This window comes from Dendropsophus ebraccatus, chromosome 8 (assembly GCF_027789765.1).
Source record: "Dendropsophus ebraccatus isolate aDenEbr1 chromosome 8, aDenEbr1.pat, whole genome shotgun sequence".
In the NCBI taxonomy this organism is placed as follows: domain Eukaryota; kingdom Metazoa; phylum Chordata; class Amphibia; order Anura; family Hylidae; genus Dendropsophus; species Dendropsophus ebraccatus.
Window position 1 is genome coordinate 12,658,482 of NC_091461.1, and position 14,050 is coordinate 12,672,531.

Below are 14,050 nucleotides of genomic sequence, written 5' to 3' on the forward strand. Positions count from 1 at the left end.
TACAGTCAGGAGATGAGGAGCTTCTAATCCTATGAGCCGCCGCAAAGTCAATGGAAGAGAATCTACATCTGCATATTCCACAGAGAATAAAACCACAGGGAAGTGCCGCTCTAATGGAGACTTATTACTTACTGGAGAAACAGAGAGACTCTATCATCCTGGGTAAACAAGGAGATCCGGAGACGTTCTCATGTCCTTGGAGTCTTAGTACCTAGCAATCTCCTCTTGTACTCAGTAACACTGACAGGCGTCATACACTACAAGGCTATGGTCACACACCATATAATTCTGGACACCATTTTAATTTATAATAAGGGCCGTTGTTATTTAGAGAACAGTGGACGTTATTTTACACAATTATTTTTTACCCTAGTTTGCACAATTTTAAATGGAACTTTAAAGGGATACTCCATTTTTTTTTCTTTTTCCTTTTAAAACAATTGGTTTCAGAAAGTTATATAGATTTGTAATTTACTTCTATTTAAAAATCTCCAGTCTTCCAGTATTTATCAGCTGCTGTATGTCCTGCAGGAAGTGGTGTATTCTTTCCAGTCTGACACAGTGCTCTCTGCTGCCACCTCTGTCCAGAGCAGTAGCAAATCCCCATAGAAAACCTCTCCTGCTCTGGACAGTTCCTGACATGGACAGAGGTGGCAGCAGAGAGCACTGTGTCAGACTGGAAAGATTACACCACTTCCTGCAGGACATAAAGCAGCTAATAAGTACTGGTAGAATAGAGATTTCTAAATAGAAGGAAATTACAAATCTTTATAACTTTCTAAAACCAGTTTATTTAAAAGGAACAAAAATGCTGGAGTACCCCTTTAAAATAGCCACATCCAAAAGGGTGTGAAAAGCGATCATGTCGAACCTAACCTAGAATAATGTACCAGCAACCGTTCCTGTAATGACGGACGCCCTAATTCATTGGAAATCCTTTTGTGAACATTGCCCATTACAGTAATGTGCTATAGGAACGGGAGAGCGAATGCTCAAGTCTTTTAAATGGTTTTAAAAAGTAAAAAAAAAACTACAAATGATTCCACAAAAAAAAAACAAACAAACAACAAACTGGTTGTTTCAGGTAAATTTGGTTAAACCAGCCAACCAATGATTCTCACAGGAGCAGGGACTGACAGGCGTCCCTGCTCCTGTACACTGTATGCCTTACCTCTCAGTTTACATTCACTGACCTGGGTGCAGGGTGCCTGACCCAGCATCATCCCTCATCTTTGGGCTGTATACACTATGTTACCTTAGCTGTGAGGCATACAACGTGCAGTATATAGGGGCAGGGGCGCTATCTATAATTTTCATGGTACCAGAAAAAGAATACGAAAAAATCTGAACCTTAGGAGGGACATTTGGATTGGATCTAATTGTTCATCTCTAGAATTACAAAAGCTTTTTTATTATTTGGGGGCCATACTTTAACCCTTTTTAAGGTCTCACAGATGTGTCCAGCCTCAGCTTTTCATTCGTATGAGATGGGAATACTCCTTTCAGTAAAATATTTCTTATTATATCCCCCCCAAACGTTGGCATGGGGGCAGATCATGCAGGCCTGTCCTGTCTGGTCCCCTCCACCTTCAATGGACTGACCATGGAAACTGCATTGTTAAACAAGAAGTAGGGATTAGTGTTGAGTAAGCACGCTCGGTCAAGTGTGGTGCTTGACTGGCCATCGGGGTACTTGATCAAGCTCGATGCTTGACCAAGAACCTTGTAGGTGGCCATACATGCAATAATCGACAGCCAAGCGTCGGCAATAGCCAGCATACCACTAGGGTTGTACTGTATCTTCCAGAAAACGCTGTAATATTTATTCATTAGGGCCCCATTAAATGGGACGATTATTGTGCAAAAAGAGCTCAGTTGGATACTTGCATCAAGGCCGTCTTGTTGCTATAAAGACTTTAGTTTTTTTCAGTAACTTGTACACCATTGTATCCTCCCCGTTGCGGCGCTCTCCAAAGTGACTTCATTCATGCGCCATTCCTTTAATGACCTTCTTAAGGATGGGATAAGTACCAGAGCACTTACTCTAAGGGATTCTCCATTTAAGAGCTTATAGGCTAATGGCAGTGCAAGTTGTGTGTGATGACGGTATGGGGGGGGGGGGGGTTTCCTGTAGATCTCGGCACTTTATTGTGCTATTAATTGCGCCATTTACCTTCAGTTTCCCGCAAGATAAAAAAAAAAAAGCTGGAAAACATTTATTTTAGAAATCCCTTCAAGCGGGAAGGTTCTTACTGAGGACAAATCAATAGATCCTGTTTGTTTCTTACTTAGAAAAAGAATTATTAGCAATCAAATTATGAGTAATGGTAATGCGGTAACGGAGAATATCGATACATCAAAGGAGACGCTAAAAGGTGCTAAATGATCTTCTAAGGGGCAATATAGATCGAGAGGGAAACGGTGATAAATGAGCCCTGCAGAATATCCAACGTTCACCCGTCCACCATGTATGCTGGGAAAGTGACATCTCTCCTGGGAAACTCCAACTGTCTGGGAGACCGGCACAGAAAACTTTCCATTATAATAGACCGCCACCTTCCTCAGGAGGAAAACGTAAAGCTGCTGAACCCCAAGGCTAAATCCATCTACCTTATATACTGCTGTGGATGAGGAGCCAATTTACCACTTCCCGACTGAAGCTACTACTACTACCTAACCCTACCCATGCCTAAATGCTCCCTATAAATGTTCAGAAAACATACAAAAAGTGCAAGAAAATCTAGGAGGAGGGGGATGCAGCTGCAGTTGCTCTCTCTGTCTATACGACTGTTTGCTATGAGAGGGGAGTGGGAGCTACAGGGAATATACTGAATATTTGATTGGCTGGTTAATCCAGCAGTGTTATGGCATTAGGAAATGTATTATAGAGATTGATTATAATTGCAATGTACAGTCCTGGCTGCCCTAGGGCGGCATCAAAGTTCTTTAGCCGCAGGGAGTTAAATGCCGAGCATATGGATTAGGAGAACGTTGTGGAAGGTTTTGCTTAACACTAGTAATGTATTATATAGAAAGAAGGGGGGGATAGATAGATAGATAGATAGATAGATAGATAGATAGATAGATAGATAGATAGGAGATAGATAGATAGATAGATAGATAGATAGATAGATAGATAGGAGATAGATAGATAGATAGATAGATAGATGATTGATAGATAGATAGATAGATAGATAGATAGATAGATAGATAGATAGATAGATAGGAGATAGAAAGATAGATACAACAATCACTGAACTCAGGGAGAACAGTAAAAATTCCAAAAGAGTACTCATTTACGAGTCTCCATTGATTGTCCCATACAAAAAAACTGCAGTCTGTGGATGGATGCCTAGCCTTGGTAACCCTTGTTTTATGTCGTTATACTCACCACAGAGTTAGACTTTGACTTGCAGGGGCCACCCTGGTGTTTCCCGATTTAGGTCCCAAAGCTCGTAACAGAGTGAGGACCTGAGGGACTACGTATCAGGGTTTTTTTGGTGCTCTCCCCACTAGGAGGCACCCCTTGGCAATAGGCTTCCTTCTCTGGAGAGAGGGATATCTGGCTATTCCTGTGTTTTGAGACTCGTAACTGAGGCTCCACTGACCCCTTTTTTGCATATTCAAATTTTGTATGGGACAATCAATGGAGACTCGTAAATGAGTACTCCATTGGAATTTTTCACTGTTCTCCCTGAGTTCAGTGATTGTTGTGTTTTGTTGGTCTATTTATCATTGCCACAGTAGCCAGAATCCTGCTCCACACTGACGAGGGGCAAATACCCCGAAACTGCAGTCTGTGGATGGATGCCTAGCCTTGGTAACCCTTGTCTTATGTCGTTATACTCGCCACAGAGTTAGACTTTGACTTACAGGGGCCACCCTGGTGTTTCCCTATTTAGGTCCCAAAGCTCGCAACAGAGTGAGGACCTGAGGGACTACGTATCAGGGGGGTTTGGTGCTCTCCCCACTAGGAGGCACCCCTTGGCAATGGGCTTCCTTCTCTGGAGAGAGGGATATCTGGCTATTCCCGTGTTTTGAGACTCGTAACTGAGGCTCCACTGAACCCTTTTTTAGATAGATAGAAAGGTAGATAGATAGATAGAGTAGATAGAAGAGAGAGAGAGAGAGAGAGAGATAATAGATAGATAGAGTAGATAGAAGAGAGAGATAATAGATAGGAGATAGATAGATAGATAGATAGATAGATAGATAGATAGATAGATAGATAGATAGATAGATAGATATACTTCAGTCTGGAGAGCACTCAAAGATCCGGTGCAGGAGTGCCAGCGACGGAGATTGGATAAAGTCTCCTCTTCAATATAACCAAGAAATTCGCAGCACATTCAAATAGTGCAAAAATTCTGTGTCTTTTATTTCATAGTAGCAAAATCAATAAGTGCAACGTTTCTGTCTCATCTCGAGACCTTTCTCAAGCAACAATACAAACATCTCATATCCTTTTTATACAAGTGTGTGACAAAATCCAATTAATTAAGGGGTGAACATAATGTGAAACAGGTGTACAAGTAAGGTTCCGACCGGAACACAATGGGTTACATGGGATACATCAGTATCAGAAAATCATTACAAATACGTGATGTATACAAGGTGATACAATGTGTATATACATCAAAGTGAAAATTTAAAATGAAAAATCAACGGCGGGGTTCACTCACGCTAGCCACTGCTCTGTAAAGAAAGGAATAATTTGGAACCAAGTCAGACCTCACGGATCGTCCATATGTATGTTGGTTTGTAAATATTGCTAAGCCGCATGCGCTGGCCTGTATGACCTGATACCGCGTTCACTGTAAGCACCATCTGAACACTGTCTTGTAGGAAAGAGACAAGGAACTCCATCCATTATACTGGTATAATGGATGGAGTTCCTTGTCTCTTTCCTACAAGACAGTGTTCAGATGGTGCTTACAGTGAACGCGGTTCTTATCCGTTGTATTTCAAGATGTCATTACGGCAACCTGACAGTTCCCTGCCCAGGACCTCCCACTATACTCTTGGACGTATCAGGTCATACAGGCCAGCGCATGCGGCTTAGCAATATTTACAAACCAACATACATATGGACGATCCGTGAGGTCTGACTTGGTTCCAAATTATTCCTTTCTTTACAGAGCAGTGGCTAGCGTGAGTGAACCCCGCCGTTGATTTTTCATTTTAAATTTTCACTTTGATGTATATACACATTGTATCACCTTGTATACATCACGTATTTGTAATGATTTTCTGATACTGATGTATCCCATGTAACCCATTGTGTTCCGGTCGGAACCTTACTTGTACACCTGTTTCACGTTATGTTCACCCCTTAATTAATTGGATTTTGTCACACACTTGTATAAAAAGGATATGAGATGTTTGTATTGTTGCTTGAGAAAGGTCTCGAGATGAGACAGAAACGTTGCACTTATTGATTTTGCTACTATGAAATAAAAGACACAGAATTTTTGCACTATTTGGATGTGCTGCGATTTCTTGGTTATATAGATAGATAGATAGATAGATAGATAGGAAATAGATAGAGAGATGATAGATAAATAGATAGATAGATAGATAGACAAAAGTCTATCTATCTATCTATCTATCTATTTAAACAACAGAGTGGAGTGCACTCACAGAATATTGGTGTTAGAGTGCCAGCAATGGAGACTGGAACCAGCATGCTTGAGAAAGGTCTCGGGATGAGACAGAAATGTTGCAGCACTGGCTAAAGTTTTTTTGAAATAATAAATCACAGTTTTTTCACCTTATGGAGGTGCCGCAAAGTCTTTTGTGTATAAAGAAGGGGAAGTGGTTCCAGTCTCCATTGCTGGCACTCCAACACCATTTTCTGTGAGTGCACTCCACTCTGTTGTTTAGATAGATAGATAGATAGATAGATAGATAGATAGATAGGAGATAGATAGATAGATAGATAGATAGATAGATAGATAGGAGATAGATAGATAGATAGATAGGAGATAGATAGATAGATAGATAGATAGATAGATAGATAGATAGATAATAGATTCATCCAGTACACAATACATGTTCACACTCGGTTATGTACCTGGTTATGGAGGTGCCAGCTTTCAAAGTCATTTTCATTACATTTCCGCCCAAAGACAGACTTGTAATCCACCTTCACCAGCTGCCACTCCGACAGGAGACTGAAATGTCCGAAGACCCTGCAGCAGAAACACAAGGAGGTCGACCATTATTACACCATGTACTATCCCTGCTGTGTGATGGGGGATCCCTGTTCTCACTAATAATCAGAGGGAAGTGGGAACATTGCTGGACTACCAGTCCCCATGAGACGGCCATAATCCGCAGTACAAAGCATGGTATTATATGGTAAATGTCGTCTTTGTGGTGGGTATACAGGGATAAAGCTGTACAGGGCCGGCCCTTGTTCTCCTTTAACACAAGAATAAGAGGGCACAGTGAGAGGTTATAGGGGGAAGATCAGAAGCAAGATGAGAAAATATTACTGTACTGACGGAGTAGTAGATCCTTTGAATGAACTTCCAGCAAATGTGGTAGGTAAATCTACAATAACAGAACATAACCTGCCTGGTATTTACATTTTTCTGCAGACAAAATATAACATAAAGAACCATATACATATTATACGCTATTATATTGTGTATACAGCATCATATACCGTACATATGACAGATACCATAACACACCGTACACACACGATATGTTATACATATAAGAGTTGTTGATGTATATTACACAGCGTAGCTGCTAGTATATGGTATAGAGTTGTAGTCGAGGAGAAGGTCACCTAATATCTCTATGACAACCCTGATAGAACATCACAGCAACTCTGTATATTGTTCAGGTGTATATTGTTCTTGTGTACATTGTTGAACATGAAGAACGCAGGGAAGATGATATTATGAAGGACGCCTAAGTATAATAACCTCTATGTATGATGGAACGCTGCAGTAATGTATAGAGAGTGGGGGGTGCTCTGAATCTTACATCCCTCATATGACATCACTAATATCTTATATCTACGCAATTCACTTACATAGGAACATAGGGCTCTGTGCGAATCATGTAATGTTAGTAAAAGGCAAAGAGGAAATCTGGCGCGGCCACAAACAGATGTCTCCAAATCGGGGGAGTAGATTAAAAAGGCTTTATTGGCAAATGAAACCAATAGTTTAAATAAAAGTTAAAATCATAATAAAGCCTAAAACTATGACGTGTTTCATAGAAATAGAAATAGAAATAGAAATATATTAAAAATATAATAAAAATATTAGCAAAGCGAAGAGATATCCTTGACTGCTCCCAATCTGGTACTATATAGTATAATCACTGGAACACTTGCTGACCCGGAGTACAGTGACGCTCACTTGACCACCGGTGGTATTCAACATACAAATGAAAGAGTCCATCCAATAATAGTGATGTAGAAATGAATTGTGACACTCACCAACTTATATTGCAAGTCCAAATTGTAATCCATAAAAGTCATGACAGATGTGGGATAGAATGCCAACGGACTGTTTCACGCTAGTGCATGCACTAGCGTGAAACAGTCTGTTGCCATTCTCTGTCACATTTGTTATGGATTAAAATGTGGATTTGCAATATAAGTTGGTGAGTGTCACAATTCATTTCTACATCACTATTATAAAATACAAATATGCCTTTATCAGATTTTATTTATATGGCTGGGTTCACACTGCGTTTTTGCAATCCATTTTTTTCCCCCCCATCTATTTTTTTTTTGCAAAAAATAGATGAAAAAAAACGGATGCATTTGTGTACATCCGTTTTTCCATTGACTTCGATTCTACAACAACAAAAAAAAGCAGATCAAAACGGATCAGGTTTTTTTATTGTACACAAAAACATAGTTGACCTCATTTTTGTGTCCGTTAAATAAATTGTTCTGTTTTGATCCTCTTTTTAATAATGCAAGTCAATGAAAAAAAAACATCAAAATGGAAAAAAAAAACAGATGGAAAAAACTGTGTGACCAACCTACTTTGTATCTGGCTTTGTTTTATACTGTGAGAAAGCATCGAAAATTGGCACAAATCCCACCCACAGGGGGTGGGGCTTGCGCATAGTAACCATGTAAACATAGGAACAAGAGTGTATACATTAGGAGGTGACAGGAAGTATGATGTAGACTTGAGGATCGGGATCACTATGCAATAAAAACTGAGGTCCTAATCTGCTGGGGACGTGCAGAGGGACCGTCATCATCCAGGCTTCACAGAGGAGTTGTTGAACGAATGCAAGGCTTCAAAGGGAGATTGTGAGGTGCAGGGAGCTTTCTAGGAGATTACTGGAAAAATTAGATGGTCACATGACCGTAGTGGCGATTAATTAGGTAGCGGAGGTGTGTAGCGCACAGCCAATAACGAGAGGGAGAAGGCGGTCGCTAGGTACGGTCCTTTTTGACTTTTACTATCTTTGAAAGAACGGGCCCCCACTGTGGGAGTATCCTGTCACCCGGGACACCCGGACATGGACAGTCTCCATTCTATTCCTTATCATTAGGTGTGCCTGCCCTAATACCCCAGGGGGGGCTCTGGTTTCCACATTGTGTCTTTAGCACATGGATTCCATTAAATACTTTGTAGGAACAAAGAGACAAAGGTTCATTGTCTCACAACTTGTGGCCTACAAGAGATGAAACGCAGTTAGGGCCGCCAGCATCCTGGTGTGGACACGGTCATCGGGTGATATAACTAACTACTATATGGGGGCACAAAAGAAGACTCCAACTCTATGGGGGCGAAAAGGACACTCTTGGGGATAAATAGAACACTAGGAGGAGCACCTTTATTGTGTGGACACAAAATGGGCTACTGTTATTGTTTAGGGGGGTACTATGGCTGTGTTGGGCACCAAATGAACCTTTAGTATGATTTGGGGTACTATAGATGGAGCGTTTGAATAAAGTTGGGGGGAGGGGGTGGAAAAGTGAATAACCTAAGAAATTTGGGCAGGAAATTCTTCAGAAAGATTTTTGGCTGGAAGAAATCTTCATGGCGGTCTGGGCCAGATAGAGATAAAAAGGAGAAGAGTGAATGGTGCATATAAATGCCACTGTATATAACACCACATGATCTTGTGTTACAGAGGTGGAAACTGCAGCACCTGATCTCAATGCTGTTTCCCTCACAGATTATTGCCATGGGAACTCTTAACATAGTAATGACATCAATGGACTCTTATCATATGAGGTCAGGGTGATGCTGGGAAGACATGACTAAAAACCTTCCCTGAATCCTACTATGCACTGAGCACTGATAACATGGATCTAATGACCGGCGTACTGTACTGAAATCATTAGACAAGGGTACAGATATCCATGCTGTGCCCAGACAATATTCAAAAATAATAGAAAAGCCATATAAAAATGTGAATAAACATTAATAATAATCACAATAATAATAATAATAATAATAATAATAATAACTATTATTATTATTATTATTATTATTATTATTATTAATTAGCTACAAATCTACCAATCATGAATGGGATCTACTTTACACCTTCAGAATATTTATGCCTCACAATAAAATCCCTGAAAGATGATGGCAAATGACAAACCGTTCTGGATTACTGGGGAAAAAACATTTGTAAGATAAAATAAGTAAATAAAAACTTTGTTGTTAGGGCTAAAAATCTTCTTAGTTATTAAAACTTTTAGATGAGGACCCGCCTCTTGGACCCCCAGGGAATGTCCTTCACAATGGCTAATATTGAGTTGGGTTTCCCCATAGCCCACAGCTATTGCAGCCCGATTTGTGCAAAATTGGGTTGTTGGAAGGTACAGTATGGACCATCTAGGAAAACAACCCCTTTAATATGTGACCACTTTGGGTCCAGCTACTGAGATTTTACTTTACCACGATAAGATCGCAACCACAAAATGTTCCATTTTGTCCGTTGTCATTTCACGCCCACATAATGGCCATTGTTTGGTCGCAAAATGACGGCCATCCAAAAAATAGCAGTCAAACAGCCAAAAAGGGACGTTGTGTGGTCGTGGCCTAAAGTGTTTTCTTAACATCAGACAAGTGGGATCCCCACCAATCCTGAGAAATTTTTATCCATCAAATTAATGGAGTGCAACATGTGTGTGCGACCAGAGCTTCATTCATTCTCTATGGGGCTTGTGAATATTGTGGAGTGTTACCTTCTATTTTGAGGGCAATTTTGCCCTGTTCTCATAATTACTTGGACCCTCTAGTAATAAGCTTTAGATGTTAGGAACATCCCTTTAAGTTAGTTAGGACTTCTCATTTTTCCTACAGTGGCCACTATAGGACAAATTTAGTATTACATGCTCACCAAAATATTAATATGGACGGCCCAGGTTAAGACCTGCTTGTCAAAGACCCACTTCTTTATATTTTCCGGTGTCCCAATACATATATACATTAGACAGGATTTTACAAGTACCCCACGATCGAAGATTCTGGATTATTGGGGCCAGACAAATAAAACTTTACTGTATTGCTACTAAAAATGTCAGTTCGTAGACACAATGTGAACATGTTCTGTTATCGAAGTTTTCAGCTAAGTTTTCTGACTCATTTCTCCATTTTTGGATAGGGAAAGAGAAATATAGCGGAACTTCTGTGGAGTGATGTGATCCAGGCTCCCGCACAAGAGGCAGGCGGCGTCTAATGGAATCCATCTGGTGACTCGCTGATGATTGAATGTCACAATTCCTTTTTACCAGTGACAAACTCAGCCTCGCTATTTGCACCATGAATAAAATCAATTCATTAAGATGCAGGCGCGGTAATGATAATTAGGCAAATTGAAAATAGATACATTAGCATTACGAATGGGAGTAACGTACCGCAAGGAGCAAATAAATCAGCCAGCAAAACCTTATACAGTGCGGTGAGGTTCCCATCACTGAGATAAAAATAGTGGAAGAGGCGCCATAAACAATACATTACACTCCAGACATTATACTTTTATTCTAATTTTTATTTTTATTGTATATTCCTTTATTTCTTATTTAAATAACAATACGCCATGTAACCAAACGTAAAACTAGAGATGATTTGGCACAAATTGGATTCGGTCCAAATTTTATTTTAAAAAAATTGGCTGATTGGGAACCTTTTTTTTTACTGTCTCCCTGCTTCTACATACAGCCCTAGAGAGTCCTGGAAAACATGGATAGAGCCATAGGCCATAGGCTGTATCCATGTTTTCTAGGGCTCTCTAGGCATTCAACTTCTTCAGCCACCAGCAATCAAATGCCGCACATGTTCGGGTCTGATGAACCCAAGTGTGCTGGAGGTGCATGAAACTTCTCTGACACATTCACCAAGTTAGAGTGAAGAGTTGGGGTAAGGGGTCTCCCGGCGAGGAACCATAAGGGGGGTCTCTGCGACCACGACTGGAAGGTTGCTAGAGGGTTTAGTTGTAGTGGGGGATAATGGTGGTTTGGTCTCATGAGGGAGTTAAAATGGCTGCTGGAGTTAGTAGAGTGGGTGGGCTTAGCTGGGGGGCTTTGTGCAGAGACAAAGAGAATTAGCTAGGCAGCGGGAATACCTGTGGGAGGTATGTCAGGTGAGATAGGTGTGAGAGGGGGCGGGGTTAGGGGAATAAAAGGAGAGGGAGTGTAGGATGGGTTAAGCACTTTTTTGCAGGTCCCACCCACCCACCCTGTTTGTGAGCATGGTTTTTGTATTGCTATGTTTTGTTATGGTTTTGTTATATCGCAGTTTTAATGTTTATGTAAGGCGGAAATCACGCTCCCCTTTTCCAGGTGGTTCCATTTGGTGAGGGGCCCCTTGCCGTGGTTTGGCTAGGCGGCTGCCTGCGGTCAATGGGGGAGGAATGGCCTAGGCGGGTCACCCTCACCCTCACCTTGGTTCCTGCGGAGAAGGAGGGCGTGATTTGTGTCGGGCCTCCCCATATGTGTAAGTTATAATAAAAGGCAGCAGATGCTGCCAAAAATTTTTGCCAAAAATGTGTGTGTGTTATTTATTTCTGTATTATGTAAGTTTTAGCAAGGGAGGGAGTGGGGTTAGCAGGTTCCCCCCTTAGGACCTGAAGGGAATCTTGGGAGAGAATTGGCCAATCAATATTTTAGCTTTTTTGTTTGTTTGTTTTTGTTTCCAAATTTTCTATTTCCCCAGAAACAGAAAATTCCCTTTGTGGGAATCGGAACACTTGGAAAGGTGAATTATAGGACTAAAAAAAATATTATGCATTTTAAACATTGTTCCACCACTTTTAGACACTTTTCCGCTCGGTATGAAAAAAAAGGGGTTAATGTAAAAATTGGGCGTGGTCTATTTTTACACAAAAAATGCACCTGACTGTGGCTGAAAATTTTGGTGGACTTCAAACCAAGTAAAAGATGGTGTCACCTTTGCACCAAAAAACTAGACAGTCTTGAAGTGTAACAGATTTATCAAAGTGTGATAAATCTGGCACGTTTAAAGATTGTCTAGTCTAAGTTTGCACTTTACAGTTTTAGTAAATGTGGGAAAATGTCTACAACTGGAAAGTATTTCTGATATGACCGCTCCACAACTGGAAAAACTGAAAGGGTGAGAAACAACTCAAGGGTCAAATGTGCATGTTATTTTCTTATTTTTAGGGGCTGCCTGGCATAATCTCTGCACCTTGTGTGTTATCACCCCTGCCAGTATGGGGAATGTCGGTCTACCATGTGGCTTGTGCTGCACTCTTTATTACAGCACTTAAATGACAATTTTATTAGGATCATCCTTTGCAGGGGGGAAGGAATGGCGGGCAAAAGGGAATTTTCCTACCTGATTGCCCTACAGATAGATAGATAGGAGATAGATAGATAGATAGATAGATAGATAGATAGATAGATAGATAGGAGATAGATAGATAGATAGATAGATAGATAGATAGGAGATAGATAGATAGATAGATAGATAGATAGATAGATAGATAGAAAGATAGATAGGAGATAGATAGATAGATAGATAGATAGATAGATAGATAGGAGATAGATAGATAGATAGATAGATAGATAGATAGATAGGAGATAGATAGATAGATAGATAGGAGATAGATAGATAGATAGATAGATAGATAGATAGATAGATAGATAGAGATAGATAGGAGATAGATAGATAGATAGATAGATAGGAGATAGATAGATAGGAGATAGATAGATAGATAGATAGATAGATAGATAGATAGATAGATAGGAGATAGATAGATAGATAGATAGATAGATAGATAGATAGATAGAAGATAGATAGATAGAAGATAGATAGATAGATAGATAGATAGATAGGAGATAGATAGATAGATAGATAGATAGATAGATAGATAGATAGATAGATAGGAGATAGATAGATAGATAGATAGATAGATAGATAGATAGGAGATAGATAGATAGATAGATAGATAGATAGATAGATAGGAGATAGATAGATAGATAGATAGATAGATAGATAGATAGGAGATAGATAGATAGATAGATAGATAGATAGAAAGATAGATAGGAGATAGATAGATAGATAGATAGATAGATAGATAGATAGGAGATAGATAGATAGATAGATAGATAGATAGATAGGAGATAGATAGATAGATAGATAGGAGATAGATAGATAGATAGATAGATAGATAGGAGATAGATAGATAGATAGATAGATAGATAGATAGATAGATAGATAGGAGATAGATAGATAGGAGATAGATAGATAGATAGATAGATAGATAGGAGATAGATAGATAGATAGATAGATAGATAGATAGATAGAAGATAGATAGATAGATAGATAGGAGATAGATAGATAGATAGATAGATAGATAGATAGATAGATAGATAGGAGATAGATAGATAGATAGATAGATAGATAGATAGATAGATAGGAGATAGATAGATAGATAGATAGATAGATAGATAGATAGATAGATAGATGATAGATAGATAGATAGATAGATAGATAGATAGATAGAAGATAGATAGATAGATAGATAGATAGATAGATAGGAGATAGATAGATAGATAGATAGATAGATAGATAGATAGATAGAT

The 14,050-nt window shown here is 39.6% G+C and overlaps 1 protein-coding gene across 2 annotated transcripts in view; it reads right to left on the bottom strand.

The window, feature by feature from the left end:
• The window catches only part of SORCS3 (sortilin related VPS10 domain containing receptor 3), a 420,882-nt gene that overhangs the window by 46,091 nt on the left and 360,741 nt on the right, over window positions 1-14,050 (bottom strand). For both annotated transcript variants that reach the window (XM_069979813.1, XM_069979814.1), the window contains exon 15: window positions 6,074-6,191. In XM_069979813.1, coding sequence (XP_069835914.1) covers window positions 6,074-6,191 — 118 coding nt within the window. The remainder of the gene's footprint in view (window positions 1-6,073; window positions 6,192-14,050) is intronic.